This window comes from Rousettus aegyptiacus, unplaced genomic scaffold, assembly GCF_014176215.1.
Source record: "Rousettus aegyptiacus isolate mRouAeg1 unplaced genomic scaffold, mRouAeg1.p scaffold_m13_p_3, whole genome shotgun sequence".
Lineage (NCBI taxonomy): Eukaryota > Metazoa > Chordata > Mammalia > Chiroptera > Pteropodidae > Rousettus > Rousettus aegyptiacus.
Genome location: NW_023416306.1, coordinates 12,875,717 through 12,900,232, shown reverse-complemented (window position 1 = coordinate 12,900,232; position 24,516 = coordinate 12,875,717). Strand labels below are relative to the sequence as shown.

The 24,516-nt window shown below is 44.3% G+C and overlaps 1 protein-coding gene across 2 annotated transcripts in view; it reads right to left on the bottom strand.

Annotated features, from left to right (window-relative positions):
• BRINP1 (BMP/retinoic acid inducible neural specific 1) overlaps window positions 1-24,516 on the bottom strand; it is a 582,603-nt gene that overhangs the window by 5,167 nt on the left and 552,920 nt on the right. For both annotated transcript variants that reach the window (XM_016136926.2, XM_016136924.2), the window contains one exon: window positions 20,128-20,350. In XM_016136926.2, the coding sequence (XP_015992412.1) occupies window positions 20,128-20,350 (223 nt within the window). The remainder of the gene's footprint in view (window positions 1-20,127; window positions 20,351-24,516) is intronic.

Below are 24,516 nucleotides of genomic sequence, written 5' to 3'. Positions count from 1 at the left end.
ATAGCAGGCAGCATGCTAAACTGGCCAAGGCAATCAGTGGCTTACCACTATTGAGCACCCACTGTATACCAAGCATTGTGCCGGAGGCTCTCCCCAGCCGCATGTAAAACCAACTGCGTTACAGGTGAAGACAAGGAGGCCTTGAGAAGTGAGACAATGAAGTTACTCCATGTTCAGATGCCATGGTCTCTATCTCTGGCATTGGTACACTTTCTGGATGTATCATAGTGTAAAATTGTCATGATGAGGCAAGGAGGAAGAATGAAGCAGGCCACAAAAAGGGAAATAAATTGAAATAATGGGAAAATACTGAAAATTTGAGCAAGTGAAGGGCCTATTATCACATTCTTCACTTCCTCTGGACCTGCCAGGATCCCTCTCCTCCATTCACAGATAATTGGAGCTCACAGACAAGTGCACAGGGAGAGGCTGGGGACCAGGGGTAGGAGGGACCAAGATCTATAAATACCATTTCCCAGGCTAGCTGGTGACAGCCTGCCTCAACCCTGGCAACAGAGGAGCAGCTTAATAGGCTGGCTGGAAGTGGGTGGTTGGGAGGGGTCTCACCGAGGGCTGACACAGCTCCACTGCGAGGCAGTCAGTGCAAGACGCGAGGACCAAGTTCTAAAATGCTTTTCTCTGTCCCTGGGGATCCAAAGCATCTTCCATTTGCAGCCAAGGCTGAACTCCAATACATCAAAATCAGCATCTTTCTGTTGGATGGGATTTCAATTCATTCTGATGGGGGGCTGAGAGGTGGGAGGAAGGAGGCAGGAAGGGAGGGCAGGAAGATGCATTTTTATTTCGAAAGCCGAATGGTCGGCACCCACAGAGGCTCTCGTGAAGCGGCTTGGACGACAGAAGCAGAAGACCTAGAAACAGCCTTGGGAATGTTTAGCCCATCGCCTGTCATGTTCAGACCTGAACACTGAGACTTGCTTGCTTCAGTAGAGGGTCCATGTTTCTTGAGTGCTTCCTACATTGTGGCGGTTACACTTTATCCTCCCATTGGGCCCATGAGATAGGACTCCCTGGTGACTTCCATTCTACTGATGTGGGCGTGAAGGCCAGAGAGGGACTGCGACTTTTCCACAGTCGCACAGCATGGATGCAGCAGACCAGAGCTTAGGGTTCCTGGGTCCAGCCGCGGAGCTCCCTCAATCCTCCTGGAGTCCCTTTTCTGCCCTCTACAAGCCAGACTGGAGGAGAAGCAAGGCTCATGGCCATGGAGACACCCCTGCTGCCCCCCCTGCAGGCCCGTCTTTGCCTCAGCCAGGATTTTCTGGCGACATGACAGGTCTCCCAGGGACACAGCGTGGAGTCGCTCGTCATTCTGAGGACTGAGGCTATGCCACCCAGGGCTTCCCATCAGTGCTTTCAAAGGCACACAACTCTTTTTTAGAGGCACCTGGGTGGGGAGCCCAGGCTGGGACTCCTAATTCAAGCAAACTCCCTGCTGATTTTAATTGGAGGTTTTGCCTAAGACAGGAATGCAGTGTGGGGCCAGTGGCATTTTAGGGAAGATCATACAAATCGGGTGGCAAGGAGGGGGGAGCAGATCTAGGCTAAAATAGAAAACCATAATCCATAATTCCCATTTGCCTACCAGGAGTGTTTATTTAAAAGTGGAGAGGAAATGAAAAAAAAAAAATTGGAGCTCTGAATTACTCTGTTATTTATGCCCTGCGCTTCTTCCTTGGCTCTTCCTTGACATTGTAATGGGTGTCTGAGTAATTTTGTGAGACTCCACAAAATGTATACTTTTTAGAACATAGATTAGACTGGGAAGACAAACAGTTGTTTTTAGGTTTCTGATGATGCAATATTTTTTGGTTGTGCTGTGTATGACTCTGTGTGTGTGTGTGCATGCACGTGTGTGTGTGTGTGTGTGTGTGTGTGTGAATGTGTTAAAGGAATCATGCTAATAAAAGATGAATATATCATTGGTGCCAAGATGCTTGGGACTTCACTAAAAGGAGCCTTGGTTTATGAATGTGCTAGTATGAATTATAACTTGCCATCAGACCCACTCTGTGTTCATCATTTTCCCCAGAAAAATATTTAGCTTTTAATCATGCCCCTCTTGAGTTTCTATTATTCCTTTAATAACCTATTTCCCTCCTTCCTCTCAGTTCTTCACATGACGTCAGAGACGCATTGCAATAAGGAAGAAAGACCAAAAGAAGAATTCGTGGTCCCCTGCCACAATGAAGATGCTTTCAACCAGAAGGTCTTGTGGAAGCAATGGGTCTTATTTGCGGAGGGCAGGGGTCAAGGGTAGAAGGAGGAATGGAGGAGAACAGCAATGTAAAAATTCAATAGAGGAGTCTTCGAAATTAGGTTGTCAAGAGCTTAATCGGGGAGGATTATGAAACAATTTTTGCAATTACACAATTCTGTGTCTGCAAGTTGGTGACAGGCAACATCAGCTGCATATTCAAATTCAGCGTTTTGCTTTGGGGCATGGATGTGCAGGAGACAAGTGAAGGAAGGAGCCAGAAGCTTCTTTAGGGCTGACAGAAAGGCTGAACGCAGCGGGGTTCTCCAGGTAGAGGGCTACAAGAGTGTTTTATTCTTCCCGGAGTAGTCAGCAGAAGAAATAAGAGACTCAGGCTAAAAGTCTAGAAAGTAAGAAAGGGCTAATAGGGTCTGATGGGCTAACGCTGAAGTACAATAATGGTTTTGTAGATGATTGATGGGGCAGTGAAGTGGGGGTGAAAACGGGTGTGGGAGTCAGTTAAGCCAGTGCCTGGCCCCGCCCACCACTATTTGGCCTTGGATATTTGACCTTTGATAAGCCACTGCCTCTCTCCAATCCTTGGTTTTCTTATCTGTCAAACAGGGGAAGGTAATACGTACCTTACATTTTATTTTCAGAACTAGATCTGAATATGCAAAGCTCCTGGGAGGTTTGCAGTGAAAAGTAGTTATGACTGACTATTAACCATTATTGTTACTGAGAGCGAAGAATAACTGCATTTTATATAAATGTTCCAGGTAAAAATATTTCTCTCTGTTACTAGAAAGCCCAGTTGATTATAGCTTAATATTCTAGTCTCACTGGTTACTCACCCTGCATGGTATAATGAATGCTGTCACCACGGTGCTTAATGAAAGAGCTAGAGACGTGGGCTATGGAGTCAGAGAAAACTGGGTACTGAATCATAGCTCTGCTACTCATCACTTAACCTTAAGCTAATTGATTGTCCTTTCCAACTTGAGTTTTCTCAACTACAGAATAGAATAATAACACAGTACCTGAAGGGTTGTTTTGAGAATCAGATAAGATAATGTATATAAAGCTTCCCACATACAGTGACAGTACAATGTCCCTCACGAAGACAAACTACTGTGTTCCTCTTGAGCTCACACAAAAAATGATCCTTTGAAATAGGTAATTATAGATTTAAAATTCTAGGGAAATGGTTCAGTAAATGTTACTGGGTCAGTAGAATATTAAAACAGCAACAGCAACAAAACCTCTTCTTGACACTTAATCTCTTCTGTACCCCCGGATCATTAACAGATGGATTCCAGGTCTAAATGTGAAAAGCAAATAATAAATAAAAATACCCACATCAGTAAAACAAGTTTTAGAAGAAAACACAGTGGAGCATCGTTATGATATTGAAGGAGGCAAAGATTTCTTAACATAGCTTACCATAAATGGAAAAAAATAATAGGAGATATATTAAGATTAAAACATATCCATCAAAAGATACCATTCAAAGAGTAAAAAGCCAACCCTTAATTATAGAGAATGTATTTGCAATACCTCTAACCAATTACAGAGAATGTATTTGCAATACCTCTAACTGATCGAAGACTGTATTTATTTAGAATATATATATATAACTCCTGCACTGGTTAGATGCTGGGACTAGTCAAAGGCACTTTATGCTCCCCAAGGTTTGCCACTCCTTTCTGGGTCTCCTTAAACCAGACTAGATGCAATTATCACAATTTTTATATATCTTGAGAAAGTTCTCGCTAAATTCCTTGATAAATGTAATTCATCCCTGGGGTGGGGGGTGGTGGAGGTAGGGGACTACAAACCAGTAAGAAAAAGTCAGATAATAGACAAACGATATGAACAGGCACTTCATAGAAGACAATGTTCAAAAAGCTTCAATACGCACATGAAGCTCCACTTCGTTAGTCATCGGGACAATGCCAGTGGCAATGAAATACTACTGCAGAGGGATGGCTAAAATCAGAATGGCTACAATCAAATCGAAATAAAAATAGAAAAGATGGGAAACACTAAGTATTGGCAAGGATGCAAAGTAATCCAAACTCCCCTATGCTACTGGCGAGAGAGAAAATTGGTTGAGCTAATTTCTGGGAAAACTGGAAGTATGTGTACTAAAGCATCATCAAAGCTGAACCTATAGTCGATGTCCCGGCAATTCCCCTCCTAGTACGCACTCAGCAAAAATGCACACAGAAGGTCGCCAAAGACATGTGTAGGACAGCGTCACTATGCGTCACAGAGCCCCAGGCTGGGGACTATGCAAACGACCATGGACAGTAGATAGACTTCTACAAAGACAACAGAACACTCTCGTGAACAAGTGAGCTGATACTACACAAAACAACATGGAGGAATCTCACAGAAGGAGGAAAAGGTGAAAGAAGCCAGACACAAAGAGTCCATACTGTGTAAAAAGAGGCAAAACTGAGCCCCAGTGGCCGTGGAAATGAGAGGAGTGGTCCCCTGGGAGAGAAGGCTGCCAGAAAGGGTGGGGGTTTCTGCAGTGCTGACAAAGCCTTGTTTTCTTATCCGGGCGCTGCTGGTTACACACGTGAATTTGTTTTGTGGAAATTCATTCTGCTGTACATTTATGGCATTTTCACTTTCTATAGATCAGTAATACTTCCATAAAACATCCAAAAAATCATCCTTTGAGATAAGCAGAATGCTGCTATGAAGGCAGCAATACTTTGCATTTTTATATCACTTTTAAACTTTCATTTATATGTCACTTTTAAACTTTCTAAAGCTCTTCTGTTTGGTTCTCTAAGGTTGAGCTTCACAAGTTTTCTGTGTCATAGGCTGGGTTGAGAGGGCATCATGAATTTCATCTCCATGATAAAAAAAAACTAGGCTCAGAGAGATGATGTGGCTTACTGATGGTCACCAACTAGTAAGTTGTTACATCATTAGGATAATAATTCACTAGGATAATAACCCATGTGTGGGTTTGCTGGCCTACTTGGAGGGCAGAATGGAGAAGGAAAATTGGGAAGTGATTCTGAAGGAGGATAAGAAAGAGCTACCCACAGGAACTGTAAGAACCTAGTTCTATTTCTGACTCAATGCTCTGTGCCTCCAGATTTTATTCCGGAACAGGAAGCCACTTCCGAGCCTCAGGGAAGGAAAAAGAAAACCTAAAAGCAACAAAAAGGGTCTGGAGATGCTTATTTTCTTGCCTTACGTCAGCCAAGTGAGTCAATCGCCCTACTTGCTACAAGTGCAGAATGACAAGCAGGGCTGGGAACAGAGATATGACTAGTAGCATTGCATTGTACAAACCCTGCACATCGCTCACGGTGAAACTCAGCTGCTGGCACGCATCTCTCTGCCCCTCACCCAGATTATGTACCCTGGGGTGGCCACGGAGTTCAGCCTCATTGATTGCCTTTTTTTTTTTTTTTATTCCTATAAATAGAAAAGAAATTCCAAAGATATTCTTAGCTAAAAGCTTCATTGCCCCATGATTGGGAGGGCACTTCTAGGCCTCTGTGACTGACAGCCAGCTGCCCCCAGCTAGCCTGGGGCTGTTTGTGGGCCTGTATCTCTTCTTTAATAGGACAATTTAATACATACTTAGAATAGGTCTTTGTCACCAAATCACCCCCACCTCCTCCCTCACCTCCCCAAAATCATTAGGTCAGGGACTATCAAAGTAGCAATTTGCTCCAGGGGGAGCTGTCTGTGGGTTTAAGATGGAAGATCTCCAGAATCCTGAAGCGATGCTTAGACGAGGCCTGGTCCACAAGAAACAGAGCCTAGAGAGGCTATGCGACTTGCTTGTGGTCACACAAGTGATATCAGAAGCCCAGCACCAGAATCTCCCCCTTGAGGAAGGATCTCGCACACTTCCACACATGTACACTGTTCACCTTTCCCCTGGTACCCCCCAAAAAGACTGACAGCACTTCACCTGGGTGACTGTGCACTGGGAAAAAGGAAACAGTCACACTTTTCAAGGATTACCAGCCACTGGTTCTGAACTGATACTAATTCCAGCAGACACAAAATGTCACTGTGGTCCACTAGTCAGAAAAGTGTTTAAGGAGGTCAGGTGATCAATAAAGTGTTAGTCAGCTCAGGTCCTTCTCAAAGTGGGTCCAGTGGTTATCCCCTGGAGTTATTTCCATGGTTCCAGAATGCACACTTGGAATTATTCCATAATGGGAATACTTAGCCACTGTCAGAATCTCTTTCCTTCCCACTTCTGGTACCCACACTATATGCATATCTACCAAATAATAAAATACTATGATGGAACATTCCCTCCCATTAACCAGCTGCTAAGAAAATTACAAAACATGCATGTAGCAAAGGGTGTAAACCTTAAGATAAATCCACTAAACGGCAATCTTGATTGACCATGGTCCTGAAGGGCAATTTTATATTTCTCGCAAGGTCTCTGAAGAGTGCAGTCCCCTTGGTACTAAAGTGTATGATAATGGAAAAATAAACAAATGAAAAACCCACTATGTGTGGCAGGTGGCCACGGATGCTTTGATATTCCTCCCATAAATGGGAGGTCTGTGTTCCCCTCCCCCTGAATCTGGGCAGATTCCAACATTGCTTTGGCCAATGCAATAGGGCAGAAGTGAGTCACACAGTTTATGGACTGAGATCTCAAGAGACTAGCAGCTTCCACATCCTGTCTCTTGGAAAATGCCTGCTTGGAACTCTGAAGCCACCCTGCTGGAGCAACTAGTTGGAAAGACCATGAAGGGGGAGAGCTGCCCAGCTGAACTCAGCCGTCTGCCATCTCTGTGAAGGCACCAGGCATGTGAGTGAAGCTCTCCTGGAACCTCCAGCCCAGCCCAGCTGCCAGCTGAATACCGATGAGTGCCTTCAGTCAACTCCATGTGGAACAGAAGAATTGCCTGGCCAATCCTGGCACCAATTCCTGACCTATAGATCATGAGCATAATATAATGATTGCTGCTATAAGATTCTAAGTTTGGGTCAATTTGTTATATAGCAATAGATGTTCAAACTGCTATATACCAGAAACCCCAAAGAAAACTCAGGGTATGTATCTCTTCCCCATTCTTTATTACCAAGGTACATTACCAGATTAGGCAGAATTCTAAAAATTCCTCCTTTTCCCCCAAGATCCCAGGCTCTAATCCCCAGGATCTGTGACTATGACATCACTTCCAGGATTTTGTTTTCTTATTTTAAGCACAGTTGACCTAAAGATAGAGAGATCATTTACGCAGACCTAATCTAATCAGATGTGTCCCAACAAAAGCAGAGAGCTTTCTCTGGCTGTTGGCAGAGAGAGAACTCAGAGAGATCTGAAGCATGAGGAGGACTCACTGCATCACTCTGCTTCTGAAGATGGAGGGGTCCATATGCAAGGACTGGAGAGTGGCTGCTAAGAGCTAAGAGTGACCCTTGGCCAACGGCCAGCAAGGAAAAGGTGACCTCAGTCCTACAATGACAAAGAAGTGATAACAGCCTGAAAGAACTTGGAAGTGGGTTTTTCCCCAGCACCTTGACATCTTAGTTTCTACCTCTGAGATGTAAGCAGAAGAGCCACCTAAACCAAGCCTAGACTCCTAACCCCTGGAAACTGTGAGATAATGAATGTATGTTGCTTTAAGCCTCTAAGTTTGTGGTAATTTGTTACAAAGCATTACTAAAGTAATATAATTACCCTGGCCAAGACAGTCCCCCACTCTGTCTCATTTTACTCTTTAAATGAAATGACAAGAAGAGAGTAGATGATATTTTTGGTTCCCTGACAGCTATGACACTTTATGATTTTGTAATTTTGTTACTTAACCTTCCTGAGCCTTAGATTCCTAAGCTATAGCATGGGGCGGGACCAGTCCAGTGCCAATTTGACCTTATCTACTAGATTTCAAACTCTCTGTGAACAGAGATACCCTTACTCACCATTCTCCCACTACCCCTTGCATAATACTCGAACCTAGTTACCGATCACTAAATATTTGCTGAACGAAGGAAGGAATGGTTGAATGAATGAAGATTCCATGTAAATATTCTTCGACAAGAACAAAGGACTATGCCTATGTAGGATGGCAGCAGAGGAGTATTATTTCATCATGTTGGGCCAGTCATTCATTTCTGCGAGCCTTAGTCTTCTCACCTGTAAATAGGGAGACTAATCCTTGCTCTACCTGCCTCACAGGTTATTTATTATAAGGATCAGATAAGATCGCTGGGGTGAAAGCCTTTTGCAAACTTTAAAATAACCTGTGCATGAGGTATTTGTCTTAGTAATAGTTTATTTTTCAAGGTTAGGAGTGTTCCTGAGCCAAATGGTGTGAACGTATTCCCTAATTATACCAGAGAATGAGGACCTTCCTGCTGTTACTTTGGCTGCCGCTGGCTCGGAGTCACACCACCTCTCAGCAGGAGTGGTGACTGCTGGGATACAAAGCCTTTAGCGTCTGCTTAAGTAGAAGGTGTCAGAAACTCAAAACTCCAAGACCAGCTGAAGGATGAGGGTCTCTGTTGGCAGGAAGGGAAATAACCAGATCATCTGGGTCACTGTCTCCTAATCTGGTATAAATCACTCTTTTCTAAAGCTGTGTACTGAGGACCACAATCTCTTGAAAAACCTCAAAAAGAAGGGTTCTATGGCCAAATAAGTTTGAAAAATATGCACCCTTGATCCCTTCTTGATTTAGTTTTTTTTTTTTTTAATTCAACATTCCTAAACTTATTCAATCACAAATACCACTTCCTTTCCTCCCTCTCCTCACAATATCCTGTAGGAGTCATTTGGGGAAACTCATTTTTGCTTCTTTTCTACCAAGTGCATATATAGTGAGGTGAGATCATATTTATGGCAGTGAGGGGAGTCTTCTCATCCAAGATTAGTGTGGTCCCCAGACCAGAAACATTTAATCATCTGGCACCTAGGACCCATCCCGGACCTACTGAGTCAGAAACTCTGGGGGTAGGGCCCAGTAATGTGTGCAAAAAGGCTTCCAGGTGGCTGTGGTGCCCATGCCCATGGAGAACCACTGCTGCAACCCATAGCTCTGTGGTAAAGCTCGTGTCAACAGAGGAAGGAAACACCAAGTCCTTTCACACCCAGGAGAAGAGGTTCCGCTGATTCTCCAATTCATCTTTCAAATGGCTACCAAGACCACTTCCTAAAAGCATTCCTTCTGTCCTCCCTCCTCAATGACTACTCATCACCTGGAGGGTACTATGCAACCAGGTTCCATGGTTTCACCTCAACTCGCCAGACTAATCTTATTCAATAACAATAAGGACCATTACGCTAAGAGTTAATATTTACTGACCACTTACCCTATGCTAAGGACTCTGTATGTCTATCTTGCATAATCCTCACAATAACTCTATGGAGAGTGTGCTGTTATTATCCTCGGTTTACAGATGAGGACACGTAGGGCCAGAAGACACTGAGCACACAGCTCGCCAGGATTCGACACTGGATTGTCTGGCTCCAGAGGCCATGTACTCAATCTTGATTTACGTGACTTCTCTGATTCAGGATTTCCCATTTCTGGATGTAATTAATCTCACATTCAATTCTACATAAGTATGCGTTGTGTTTTTTGAATGAAAAACTATTCTCTCCACCCCAAGTTCAGAATATCACTGTCACTTGACTCCCATCTCAAATGCTCCCTCACTTCAGTTCAGCAAACGTTGCGTCATCACATGGGTACGAGGCACTTGAACTGTCACTTTGGGAGGGAGGAAGGGATGGTGAGCAAGAAAAACAGAGTCCCGGTCCTCATGGAATTTGTGATCAAGTAGGGGAAGACTGGGGTTAAAAACACAATTGCAAATGTGCCATGTGTTAGAAAAACCGTTAAGCAGGATGCAGAAAAGACATGTTGCAGGATGGTACAAAGGGACCCAGTGCTCTGGGACAAGCACCCCAAAGAAATAAGGGTTTGATCTGAAATTTAAAAGATGAACAAAGATTTCCAGGTGAAGAGGGAAGGGGCTTCTCTAATCTTCCCAGCAGGACTGTATATCTCTCTTCCTACCTTTGTTGCTATTCAAATTCTATGTTTATAAAATGGAAAGCATCATAGAATGCGTTTTATAGGGTTGTTGCAAGGATTCAATGGGTAAATATACTTAAGCATTTAAAAGTATGCCTGGTACACAATAAGTGGTCAATATATGTTAAGTATTATTATCATCATTTTTTTTTCTTAATATGACCTAGTGCAAGTTGCTCCACTAACAGTGACAAGTCACTAGGAACAAGAGCTTCTGTCTCAAGGCACACTCTTGTGATTGACCTCCATGTAAGTGACTTGCCACACATATTAATGTGGTGTGTGATGATCACTGCACATTTAATACACATTGCTGGTTGGTCTTGGTCCTACAAGTGATGAGCACACTTACCGAGAGTCAGTTTTGTGTGTCCCTAAACCAGTTGTGTTTGCTATTACATTACAGGATTAAAATAAGTCAATAAAATATAAGCTTTTCATGTGGACACTAGTTTGAATTCTGTGGGAAAATTCCACAAAAACCAGTTGCTGAAAAAAAAAAAACCCGTCTATTTAAATAAAAGGGGACTATCTGAGAAAGATTGGAAGGGTTCATAAAATTCTACAGACGTTTAGACTGTTTCTTAAGCATCTTTAAACTACTCCTCTACTTTGAATAAGCCAAAGTTGGAAATATTATGCAATTATTGGTCAGATTTATATAAGGAAGCCAGTAAAATCTCAAAGAGAATATATCTACATTCTAAAAAAAAGATTTTGGCTCTATTCGAATAGAATGACCAAGGAATGTACATTTATATTTTTTAAGTTAAAATAAAATGTGTTTATACACGTTGAGCATTTATACATTTTAGGATTCCTTTTTAACTTAACTTTTAAAATTAAGTGACAAGTTATTGGTCTCTAATAATTTGAGAGTCTTGTACGTTGCCTTCTTACTATGTGCTAAAAGTGGCATGTGTGTCCTTTTATTGATTTTCTATAAGTAGGTATTATTTCATTTCCACCATATCCATCAGAAAACAGAAGCTCAGCTCTCTTAATACAGTGACAAGCTTACACCGCCAGCAAATGTCAGTCACACATCTTGGCCTGTCAGACTCCAGAACCTTAAGTCTTAAGTATCTTAAGTTCTGTTGCCTCCCCTCTACAGTATAACATTTTGTTGGGCTCATGCTTGATCTTCTTTCATGGAGGTATATCCCTTTCTTAGAAGCAGAAGCAGAGTCTTCATCAAACATCTATGGTCTACTACTACTGCTGTGCTCTTGATTATATTAATATTGTATCTATTCGTTTCTTTAAAGGTTATGAAGAGTTTTCACATATATCATGTAATTGACCAGGGCATGAAATCCACGGGGTAGCTTCTCTTATTATCCTGATCATACAGATGAGAAAACAGAGGGCTCAGATAGGTTTAGAGATTTTTGGAGGTCAGGCATCTAATAAGTGGCGGAAGAGGAACTGTCAGTCTGATAAACTAAAACTGACTTCAGTTCAATAAAATACAAGAAGTCACATCTGTCTGCCCCACTACAGGAGTCTATGAAGATGAAATCCAAAGGCAAGTGAGTATAGGGTTCAGAGAAGAATAAAAATCAGCGTGGATATTGCGGGTCGTCACGATAAAGATGACAGTTATCTTGGTGGCCAGAAACTTTCCATAGACACAAATTAAACACTGTATGGAACAGGAAATATGTTAAAAGCTGACATGGGTTCAGAAGCTATGGCCCCAAGATTGGAGCTTGAGGTGGATGCCCCCAAGAGATTTTCATCTCAACAATGCGTAATTACACTGTGCTTGGCCAAGGCCTGGACTGCTGGGTCAAGGCCGTGTGAACATGGGATATAAAAATAAATCAAAGACTAAGAGTCATTGGAAAATGCTAATAATTACACTGCGTGCCCTCAAGTTAAGGTTCTGGGGATCACAATGCTATGATCTCTACGAAAATCAGATGATAGGATGTAGAGAAGAAATATCAAATCACATTGCCATTAAGCACCTACTGGGTGCGAAGAAGTTTTCTTCAGTTCACTGAATTTAATATACTCAGAGAAGTGTCTATTTTTATCTTCTTTCTTTTTCTTTTTTTCTTCAATAGGGTACATTTCCCAAAGTAACAGACTTAGCAAGAGATACTTTTGGGATTTGGATCCAGGTCGGTCGAACACAATCTCCTTTTGCAGTTCCCATTATCACACTGTCTGGACCATCACAGTCTGAGGGTCTGACTTTTAGTTACAGTCCGTAACTAAAGCGACCTTGAACAAGTCATTTAACTCCCTTTGGCTTTAGTTTCTTCATTGTGAATGAGAAAGATGATCTAAATATATATGATACATGTGGGGAAATCTGTAGATCATTTCTATGGCAATGAGACACAATTTTAAAAGATTATGTCAGCATGCCTTTGGAACCCCGTGCCAAGGAGAAAATAATTTATCTGTCCATTCATTGAACAAAGTTCTTCGAATAGCTCCTGTGTGTCCATAACTGTGCTAGGAAGTGATGCCGATGACGTGGTAAAGAACATGGGTAAAGAACATGCCTAGAGCTGACGGTTTCACGGGAGAAACAGGTGTTAACAAACAGATAAACAAAGCTGAGATTTGGGCTTCACTGGGGAAGTGAGAATGTTAGGAGAGCACACAGAACACGGGATTTTATGGCGAGGAACACAGCCTTTTGAGCTGAGATCTGGAGGGTACATAGAAGCTAAGGCAGTGAAGGAAAAACAAAGGCTCATTCCAGGGAGAGGGAATGGCCTCTGTGAAGCCTGCAGAGTGGGAGGCAGCAGTGACTGAGAGGAGGTTAGTGGGGCTGCAGCTGGGAGAGCCAATGCAAGGCGCGAAAGCCCAGGTAGGCGGTAGTCAGGGGCCAGAGCACGGCACACCTGCAGGCCTGTAGGTCATCTTAAGATTTTGCTCTTTCTTCCTGAGCAGTCACCAGTCACCAAAAGGTTGTAAGTAGGGATGTGACAAGATAGAATTCGGTTCTTAAGTAATAATTCTAACTGTCTCGTGGAACACAGATTGGAAAGTGTTCAGATTCGGCGAGACTTACTTACAAGGCCGTTGCAATTGGGGTGGGGGATAATGGATCTCAGTTTGAACTCTAAGCTGCTCATTAAAATTGACTAATTAGCATCATGTGAAAGCAATGCTGCTTAAAGATTCCATTATTGACCCTCTATCAATATTTTGGAGTGGAACTCTCATTCTCTGTGAGGGATATTTCTCCCAATATCGGGAAGGACCTCAGAGAAACTGAGCCCAGTTGTTTCCAAATCGTTTTAGAAAAAAAAGTCACCTCATCCTCCCAAACGCGTTTTAATTCAGAATTCCATAAAGAAAACGGGTAAAAGGTGGCACTAACAGCGAAGTGTAACTGTTCGTCACTCAACCCGCACCCCAGCCCGGCAAGCACGTTCACCGCATGCAGGTTCTCTAGGGTCTCTGCCACAGACTGTCGTGGAGTTAGTCCGGCCCACACAAGGCATAGCCGGACTAACCCCACTCAGGACCCCTGGTTCAGACTGGTGGACTTTTCAGCACACCCTGCTGCGAGATAATGACATTTTGAGGACAAAGGCCCTGTCACTTGTATTTTTTAAATGCCTTCCAAGTGTCTGGCACAGGGCGGGGAGACCAGGTGGCTAGTAAACGTTTATGGAATTGCACAGAAGTCAGCTAATCCAGCATCACCCATGCCGATTTTGTGTTTATTCTCTCACTTTCTCCCTTCCTTCCTACTCCTTCTTTTCTCCTTCTTTTCTCTCCGTGTTTTCTTTCCTTTCTCTCTCCCCCCTCCCTTCCCTCTTTGCAATGGGAGGTGATTTCCACCACAACCCAGGGTTTCTGACAGGCAGAGCATCCATCACCTTGGGTCGTCTTGCCTCAGGGACAGGTGGAACAGCATAGAGGTTTCAAGTCAGGACTGCCTGCATTTGAATCCTGCCTCTTGTTTGCTGTATAATCTTCAGCGAGTCACTTAACATCTCTGCTCCTTAATTTCCCCCATTCATATAATGGGATGAGTTAGCGCTACCTCATTAAATTAGAAGAACAGTGCATGGTGCATGGTAAATGCCTTATAACTGTTAACTATTAAATGTTGCCTTGGACCTAAACTCAGCCGGCCCCATTCTCTTTTTGATGAATTTGGTTTCAAGTTAACCCTCCTCGCATAGCCTCTTTTCATAGAGTACTCAGAGTTTATGAAGTACTTCCAGACACACCATCTCAGGTGAACCAGACTGAGACCCTCTGAGGCAGGAGGAAAAAATTATTGTGGCCATTGTACAGATGAGAAAACCAAGGTTCAGAAAGTCTCAGTGTCAAGGAATCATAGTGACCAAACTCAAAGTCCACCTTCCAATCTTTCCCCCTTTTTAACTGCACAGCGGAAGGATCTCCTAGTAGCGAAACAATCCACAGAAACCTTCCTGTGGGGCCCCCATCCTCCCTCAACCTGTGCAACCACGGTGCTGTGCTCTGACATAAGCTCCTGGGACTCCCTCCTCCGACCCCCAAACACCTTATACGTGAAAGGCACCCAATAAATGTTTGGTTGGCTATTGGATGCCCCACTGGCAGGTGTAGTCTGGTTTCATCCTAACAAGCACTGAGCCTTGGGGTGGGATGAGCCATATGTGTCTTGGTGTTTCCGGAGCCTGACACAGAGTGCATTGACCTGCACTGTATCTGACCTCTCCTCTCTCACTGCAGGAGATGTCTGCCTGGGTCTCTGCGTGGACTCCAGAGCTGATTCAGACCTCTGCAGCTGGGACCATTTCCTGACTCACCGTAACATGTTAGAGACTCTGAAACTCTAATCCTGGTCCATCACCACCCATGACCTTGATGAGCTAACCCTGCCTTTGGCATCACTTTACACTTAAACCGGGGTGCCCCAACCAAACACAGCCTCCTCTCCTCGCTTCTGCACACGGCTTAAAGCCTGCACAGGGCTCTTGACCACCAAGCCCACCATGGAGTCAGCAAGACAACTCCAAGCCTGCCACTTACCTGCCCCGTGACCTCGGACAAGTTAATCACATCTCTGCCTCATCAGTTCCCTCATCTATAGAACAAATCCAACAGCATCCACTTCACACAGATAGTGTGAGGATTAGATGGCATCGTCATCAATACCCATGAGCATTAAGGCGGGCTAAACAATTTATACGCAAAATATCAGTGCCCGGTTAGAATAACAAAAAGGAGCCAGCATGTTACTGTTTTCTATGTGCCAGGCACCGTTCTAAGTGTTTCATGTGGGTTACAACGTTTAATCTTCAAAACAGCCTTATGAGGTTGGCACTGTTTTCAGCCTTGTTTTACAGATGAGAAAACTGAGGCTCAAAGGTGATGGTAAGTTCCCCAGAGTTACAGGTGAGCAGGTGACGATGCTGGGATTAAAACTCGGGCCTTCTGACTCCAGAATCTTTTTACTTAGCCGGCTCTATTTCCTGTTATAATAGCTGCTCAATAACCGATCGTTATTGTTTTGTGATTATTACCATTATAATTAATTTTATTTGCCCTATATATAGGATAGTCACCTGTAGCTCTAATTATGCTCAATCTATCCTGTGGTATATACTCTCCAAAGAAGAGTCCTTCTGCCCCCGTGACCCACACTCCTCAGTGTTCACATCTGGGCTGGGCTTTCTGGACAACAGAATATGGTGGGAATGATGCTCTCTGAGTTCCAAGGCTACACTGTAAGGAGTCTGACAGCGTCCGTTTAGCCTCAGGGTGCTGCCATGCTGCAAGAGGCCCGGCCACAGGGAGAGGACACATGCAGGCACCCTGGTTGGCAGCCCCCGCTGAGCTCCCGGCTGACGGCCAGCCTCGGCGGCCAGCTCTGGGAGTAAGCCATCTTGGACGTCAAGTTCAGTCAGGCCCCCAGATGACTCCAGCACCAGTCAACCTGAGAGACCTCCCAGCTGTGTCCAGTCAACCAACAGAACCCTGAAAGATGATAATAAAGTGTTGTTTTTCAACCACTAAAGCCTTGGGGTGAACTGTTTAGAATCAACTGATAACCATAACACCTCTTTTGCCTTCCAGTCCAATATAAAGGTCCCAATGTGCCTTGAAACAAAGTTCTAATTATCTGTATTTGACTTCCCACTAAATTTTATGGGTAAACATGTCTTTGAAGTACCAATAAAATAATGATTGTCCACCGATCTTGGGTCCATTACTTAACTCTCTGCGCCTCAGTTCCCTTATCTGTAAAATCAGAATAGTAAGGCAGTGTGAGCACCTAGTTCCTAAGGTTGCAGGAAGGAGGAAATTAGTTACGTCACATCAGATGCCTAGAACAGCGCCTGACGTTTAGGATTCATGGACTTACTATCTCTTCCCTTTAACTGAGTCACAGACTTTAGTAGGCTTTTTACATTTTTATTTTAAATCTTAATTCTCACACTTAACCTGAAGGCAAGTGGATGCCCCATTGCAAATGAGGTGCAGGGACTTCCACGAAGCCTCCTGGCTGGGAAATGATGGAGTTAAGATTTAGACCTAGTCCATGTGTGGCTACAGCTCTTCCCCTCTCCCACTCAGCCTCCACGATGCCACCCTTCTGGTGACGGCATCCGCCTGGTGGACTCATCTCCGCGGAGTCTGGCACGCAGACAGATTGCATCCCAGCAATCGGTCCATTTACAAATTCTGGATCCCTCGGCTTGGGTGGGCTGAGGTCCCAGGTTTAGCACCTCTATCTGACACTGCTCCGTGACAGGGAGGTGTCCTGCCTGCTGGTGTGAGAAATGCTCACTGTAGCCTTTGATTGGGCTGTCCACAGCCAGCAAGGAGCTGCAGCTTCAGAGGAACCAGCACAGAGCTGAGTTTCTGGGCCCCGCACCCCTAGGACCCAGCGATCGACACTCCCTAAATGAACGTAACTGAGTGACTCGCCAAGGTGGAACTCCAGACATCCCCTCCGAGTGAGGGAAGAGGGGATGGCACGATCACAGCAAGTCTCCTCATCCTAGGATGACCGAAGGCAACACTGCAAGTCTTTCTTTGAAGGTCCCGGTGGTGGCAGGACCTCTCCTGAAGTTTGCGCAGGAAGAACAACTTATTCATATATGTGGACATCTGCTATCAGAAAAGTGACGTGACTCGCTCAAAGACACACAGCTCACTAATGGTAGGGCGCGATCTCAGAGTCAGGCCCCTTGTTATTATAATTTTTTTCCATCACCCAGCTTTGTTTCTCCTTCCTTCCTTCTAAAGCCTGGCTAGCTACTCTCCCTCTGGAGCCCCCCTGAGCCTTCCCTAGATCCGGCACACCGCATGGTGCTCTGTGCTCTGTGACTAGATGTTCTTCTCACCTTTAATAAATGTGTCTGTCCAGCATCTTTGTGCATTTGGACCTTCCACTTCATTCTCCGATGTGACAACCAGCAAAACTGAAAATGTATCTGCTTAAAGCCTAGCAATGGTTACCCTTTTCCACCAGATTTTCACCCAGTGTGGTCAGTTCTGGGGCTGCACAGTTTCTTCACCTAATCATCTGATCAAAAGCCACCTCTGATGGTGTCTGCACTGAATTATCTCCCTCACTCCTCTACCCCAAAATTGCTACGGTCGGTCATATCCTCACCTCGAGGGCCTCAGAATGTGACTCTATTTGGAGATAAGTCTTCAGAGATGTCGTTAATTTAAAATGAGGTTAATTTAAACTGAGGTGAGGACTTCATCTAACGATATATGACTGGTGTCCTTATAAGAAAAGGAGATTAGGACATAGACACACACCGAGGGAAGGCTAGGTGAACACATGAGGAGAAGATGTCCACCCAGCCAAAGAGATGCCTCTAAAGACACCAACCCTGGCAACACCTCCATCTCAGACTTTGAGCTTCCGGAATTGTCAGAAAATAAATTTTTATCATTTAAACCACTCAGCCTGTGGTATTTTTCTATGGCAGCCTTAGCAAACTAATAGTTTTTCCTGATTGCCAACGGAACTGCTCTCTCCTCCTCTAAAAGACATCTTTCACAGCACCGTTTACCGTGTGCGTTTACGATTCTCTCCCAGTGCCTGCTGCAGGTCACGTTGACAGATGCTGGCTGCATCTAAATGGAATCTACCGCAGGCACTCACCCATGGTGGCAGTTTGGGTGTGGGATGCAAGATGACAAGGGAGCTGTTCTGTGACTGGACCTCTTGGTCCCCAGTTCTGTGGAACCAGGACAAATAAGCGACTGCCATAAGAAATCCTGTATGATTCACAAAATAATTATCACGGGCTGGGCGCATAGCGATGGGCTCAGTTGGAAGAAATGGGGAAAACAAGCATGACATTGGACAAGTGTAGAAGAAAACGGTTTCATGATGGAGAAAGAGAGGAAAAACATGCCAACCGAGGCAGGGGTTTTGGATTAATGGGAGCTTAAAATAAGGAGCCTCCTGGGTTGGCTGGTGCAATCAGGAAAGACTTCATCAGGGAGGCAGCGTTTGAACTGAGACTAGAAAAACAAGAGGAAAGTGGGAGCTTGGATAGGGGTGGTTGGGATGGTGTGAGACTGCTTAGACAAGAAGAGCAATTTTTAGAGTTTGAGTTCCCACAGAGCATGGTGTTAAGGACATGGTGTTTAGACTCCTGGCATCAAGGGACATCTTATCTCTTTCTCTTACATCAGCACCACTGATTTTTGCTTTTTTGAGGGGAGAGGGGCTACCCTGTGTCATAGCCCCACCACCCCTGTAAAGACAATCGAAAATGTCTTCAGACATTTCTTAGTGTGTCCTGGGGACACGAATCACCTCCAGCTGAGAACCACTGACTTATACTGTGGTTTTAGGCCAATCGCTTAACTTCTCTGAACTTAGATTTTCTGGTCTGTACCACGGGAGTGACAATCACAGATATTAACACGTGGCTGACACAGAATCTGTTAAGTGAATGTGACTTAACCTCAATCTTTTTAAGAGTAGATCTCTTTTCAAATGAAATTGAAGGTGGGATGCCCAAACATGAAATGGAAGAAAGCGCAGCTGCTTTGGCCGAAGCGTGGTGGAGAATCCCCCGAACCTGCTTGCATGCTCTCCTGTGACGCCATCATGGAAACTTTGGAACCCCCAAACCTGCCTGCGTGCTCTCCTGTGACGTCACCACAACAGAAAACCCCAGATGCAATGCATAAATGCTCTGGGAGGCGGAGTCTGAAAGACCCAGATTTGAATCTTGGCTCCTTCCCTGTGGGTCCTTAAGAGAGTAGAAAATCCCAAAGTGCTGTGACAGCAGAGCCCTCCCTGCCTTGTTCTCTACCATTCATGACAATACCTGGCGCATCAGAGCAGGGCTGGGACTAGGGCGAGGCACGCGGGGCATCTGAGCATTAAAGGAGGCGCTCACTTCCAGGTGAGGCCCCTGCTCTCACAGGACCCAGAGAGGGTGAGGCCCCCTTAGCATTTTTCACCCTAAGTGCCTCATTTGCTCCACTCCGCTCCCGGTTCTGATCAGAGGCCCTCAGTCAACAGCTACCTGATTAACTAGTTAATTCAACTTCCTCCACTGTTAAGATGGGATGCTAATACCTGCTTTTCCAAGTAATTTCAAAATGAAATAGATAACACATTTTAAGCGAAAAGAAGACTGTCCCACAGCAGTCAGGGCTACTGTTAGTTCTCTTCCTCGTCAGTGGACCAGACAGAACACAGGCGCTGACCTCAGGGTAGATTCAGGAAATGATGCGAAATCCAGTGCAGCCGGAGCCGCAGGGGAGAGAAGCCTGAGATGATCCAGAAAACTGCTGGTCTCGCCCCCTCCAAATGCAGCATCGGCATTCATTTCCCTCTGCAACAAGTGAATGCGAGCTGGCACGAGGCCCGAGCCTGCGGAGGTGACATGGGCTGGCAGCACCTACCTCTCTCTAGGCAGCTGGTGGTTGGGATTGTGGCGGCAGCGGACGCTGAGGCCGAACAGCTTGCGGGCTGTGCGTTGAATCTTTTGCCTCTGGGCCTCCATGGCACTCTGCAGGAGCTTATAGCGGTTCTGCAGGTCCCAGTCGTTGCCCCAGTGCTGATGGATGCTCCCGATGGTCAGGAAGTGGTTGCTGGGGAGACGCTTCATAAACGATTTAAACTCATCTAGCAAGAGACAAAGACCAGGAGAGAAGGGCTGAGCATGACTGCCCCCAACTTAGGTTGCCCACTTGCAAATGAAGCAGGTCTGTAAATAAAGCTAACTTGCTTGAGGCCCACAGGATACCCTGCTCTGCTCCTAGCAGGCAGTGCAAAGGCTATCACACTTCCAAGGAAGAAGGATTCTTTTACTTTGCTGCTGCAGGAGTGAACCCACATCCTGCATCCTAAAGACAGGACACCCCAAACTTCTGTCATCTGAATGCCAACTTGATAATGATATTCACAAATCACTTGTATTTACGTAGAATCAATTAAATTTTTATTCAAGTCTACGTAAAAAACCATTATTCCCTTCAGTAGAATGGAAGCTATAAATAAAAATAAAGTGGCAAAAATAAGTATCATGAAAAGAATGTTAATAAATTCGAGCTAGGTACTGTTACCTGCTAAATGACCAAACCCCTGTACCTGCTCTGACTTTGACATACAGGAAAGTAGCAAGTCACAGAGAGGTGTTAAAGGCGTATTAGCACCAACTACAGTGTTCTCTGTGATGTAATCTGCAGGTCTGACGGAGAACCGAAATGGATCAGCCTCTCCCCTGTGTGATCTAGTCTTACGGGAGGCTGTGTGTATCTACCGTGTTACGTCATGTCCCAGTTTGGAAATCTCCAGCTTAAGAGATGGGAACAAACTCTTGGGTCTCCTGGGGGAAGGTTTCTGCTCAGTGTATGATGCTGAGTTTCAGCGCGTCGGCATGTGCTACGACCTGACACCGACTCAGAAACGATCTGGGTCAGCTCTCTAGTTCTGCATATAGGGAGACTAAAGCCCGAAGTGGGGAAACGACTCTGAAGATAGAACAGCCCATGAGTGACAAAAGGCAGAACTAAAAGCTGAGCTGCTGTTTTCCCATCTCATACTTAACCCCTGCCCCGGATTTCCCCCCCTTCGACTATTGGAAAAATTAAAGAATTAAGGGTTTGATCATTTTACAGGTAAAAAAAAAAATGAAATGGTTAGATTATATATATATATAATAAAATATATATAATAAAGATACATACATATATATGTATCTTGAGCCTAATATTTTTACTTAATGTTATAAAACCTATAAGGAAATTGCAGGTACATGAGGCATTCATTTTATTAAAACAATGCTAACATAGTTCTCGATGAGCAAACATCAGGCTTGGTCTTAAACACCTAACACATACAAGTGATTTTATAGGAAATCTATGAGGAGGGTACTTTCAGGTGCCCTCTTTTATATAAACTAGGACACAGAGAAGTTAATTAACTTGCCAAGGTCACATAGCCAGTAATGATAGAATTAGAATTCTGGCTCTGAATCCTATGCTCTTACTTAGTATATTATACTTAGTCTCGGCACATAAGAGGATCAATGTATTGGGAAAAAATAAAAGGTGCTGAAAACACACATATACGGAAACTGTCTCTGACATACGGCACCTCATTACAGACAGACATACACACGTTCAAACAGCACCTCGCCCACTGAGCAGCCGTGTGACCATTATTCTCTCGATGCTTCCGTTTCCCCAACTGTCAAGCAGGTATAATAGCATCTAATTCAAATAGTGAGAGGGTGACATAGGACTGCATTTGCCTAAATAGTTTCTGATATATGGAAAGTGCTCAATGGATGCTATCGAGCATCCATGATGCTCATGATGCTAAAATGGATGGAACTGTAAGATTGAAAGGATAACACATTATGCACTGATTGATTTCTGCAGTGAGCTGGCTGGAGGCAGGGCACTGGCCCTAATGACTGCTGCTTTGGCCAGCCCACCTCCTCTCATGTAGAAGACATGCAGGTCATCATGCAATGCAGAGGGCTCCACTGACTCTCAAAGCAGATAACAGTCCTTTAAATGAACTGGAATTTGGGTCAGATAAGAAAACATCATCTAAAAGTTAAAATGGTTTAACTTTCTTGACTAAAAGTAGAAGGGTCTTCTCCCAGTAAAGGAGATAACCCCCAATTGCGTGTGTAAACTAGGTCCTATTTGACCACCAACACTCTGGAGCCATCTAGGAATCAATGGCTTTTCGCTTTGGCTGGTCATCAATCCCTCCAAATCACCTGGGCTATGTCATTAAGGTTACTAACTGAAAATGAAAAGGAGGAAAGTACACATGCACAAGCCACGTAAGTACATATGAGTGGATGGATTTATCTTAATGGGTAAAAACATTTCAAATGGCTAAGTACAGGATATCTGGAGCATATCCGTACTCTTCTGGGGGGAAAGCATGACAAATAATTTCTATGGCCTATTCAGCTTACTCTGCAGCATCTCAGCTTTCTGTGTTTCCTCACCCACCCACCCACCCACCCACTCAAAGTGGTTTCTTTTTCTTGAGAATAAGGATTATACGGTAAGACCCCTACTGCTTGTGCATGTAGCCTACATTCTCCTCTGCTTTTTAGCAATCAGTAGAATCCCTTTGCAAGAGCGTTTTAGCAAATGCGTTTTTTGAGGCCAAATAATCATCACAATATATTTCCATCACAAAACTCTCTCTTTTATGCATCCCCAGGATTTTAAATAGACTAATGGGTGCAGGTTCATAAGGCATCCACGGCTCCACTGGCACCACGTGACCCAGCGAGAGCACGCTCGCTGATGCATCCGGAGCTCCCGGAGCTGGTTGGGGGCTTGGAGTTCATGGAAGCCAGTGGTTTTCAAACAGCTCAATAGAGCTCAGCTTTTATCTGTGCTACACAGTGGCTCCAAGGTATGATTTTGTTTGATCAAAGGGCTTCTTGGCTAAAGATTTAAATAAATTCAAATATTAAACACATAAACATGTCCTCTCATTTATCAGATGAGGGAATTGAGGACTGGGGGGTAAAGTAGAATTAATAAGTTAAAAAAGCTGCTCTGAGCCCTGGGTTGAAATCAGGGGTTCCGTTATGGGCTCCGTCGTGTACCAACTATGTAACCCTGGGGATGTCACTGGGTCTTGGCACCCTCTCCCCTCGTAATATAGGAATATCATTCGTTACTTTAATGCAGCTGTTGTAATAGATTTAAGGAATATAAAGTTGTTTTAAAAGCAGGACTGCTCTATACATATGGCTATTTATTTAACAGATACCTGAGCACGTATTATAAGCCAAGTATCTACTTGGTATCTCTACTTGAAAGTCTCGAGGATTCCCAAAGTTTTCATGTCCAAAACTGAGTACACGGTCCTCTTCCCAAACCTCTCAGCACGTTCTAGCTCAGCAAATGGTGGCAACGTCTATCAAATCGTCTAACAACAAGAAGTTCTTGGATCTCATCTCAATGCCCTTCTCAAGTTCTGCTAATTCTTCCTTCTACATACCTTGGCATCTCTGCACAGCGATGCATTCCCGTTTTTACCACCTATGCCACCGCCCTAACCCACACCACAGTCTTCTCTCTTCTGGGCACCTTGTGACGGCCTCCCATTGGTGGACCTGTCCCCAGCCTCTGATCTCTGCACCACAGTCAGATACTCAGACTTCTGCTTTTCCTCAAGGTGGCCTCTCCTGGATCTCCTGACCACATCAACTCCCAACTCTGTGTGATTTGCTCACAGTAGCTTCTCATTCCTTACACGCATTTGATGAAAGTGCCATAATCACTTGCATTATATGATTAACGTGTGGCTTTCCCATTAACTAGAAACTACATGAGGGCAGAGATCCAACTTTGCACCTCACCTATCTGATGGTCTTGGGTACACTGACTTTCCTCACCTGAAATCCATTTCCCTTACCCCATGAAAAGCAGGAATAGCTAAGTTACCTGAAAAGTGACTTCCAGCTATCACAGTTGGTGAATTCCTTGGATATCTATATCTATATCTATATCTACATATATATGTATATACACATATTTACACATATATGTGCATCTCTTTATTTAGAGAGATAGACACACAGGCTCAGAAATCAGTACAAATACCTTGACTCTCCATTCTCTAGAAGTTTCCTATGTGTTATGTGGCATTTCTCTGTCTTCTGAGTTCAACAGAAATTACACACCACGGGACTGCAAACTTGATTATACTACCCATTATTCTACTCGGTGGAAATTTACCGAGTGCCCTCTCCATGACGGCTACTAGACCTGGCTCTGGACCCTCCAAAGTGACAGACTCGGAGT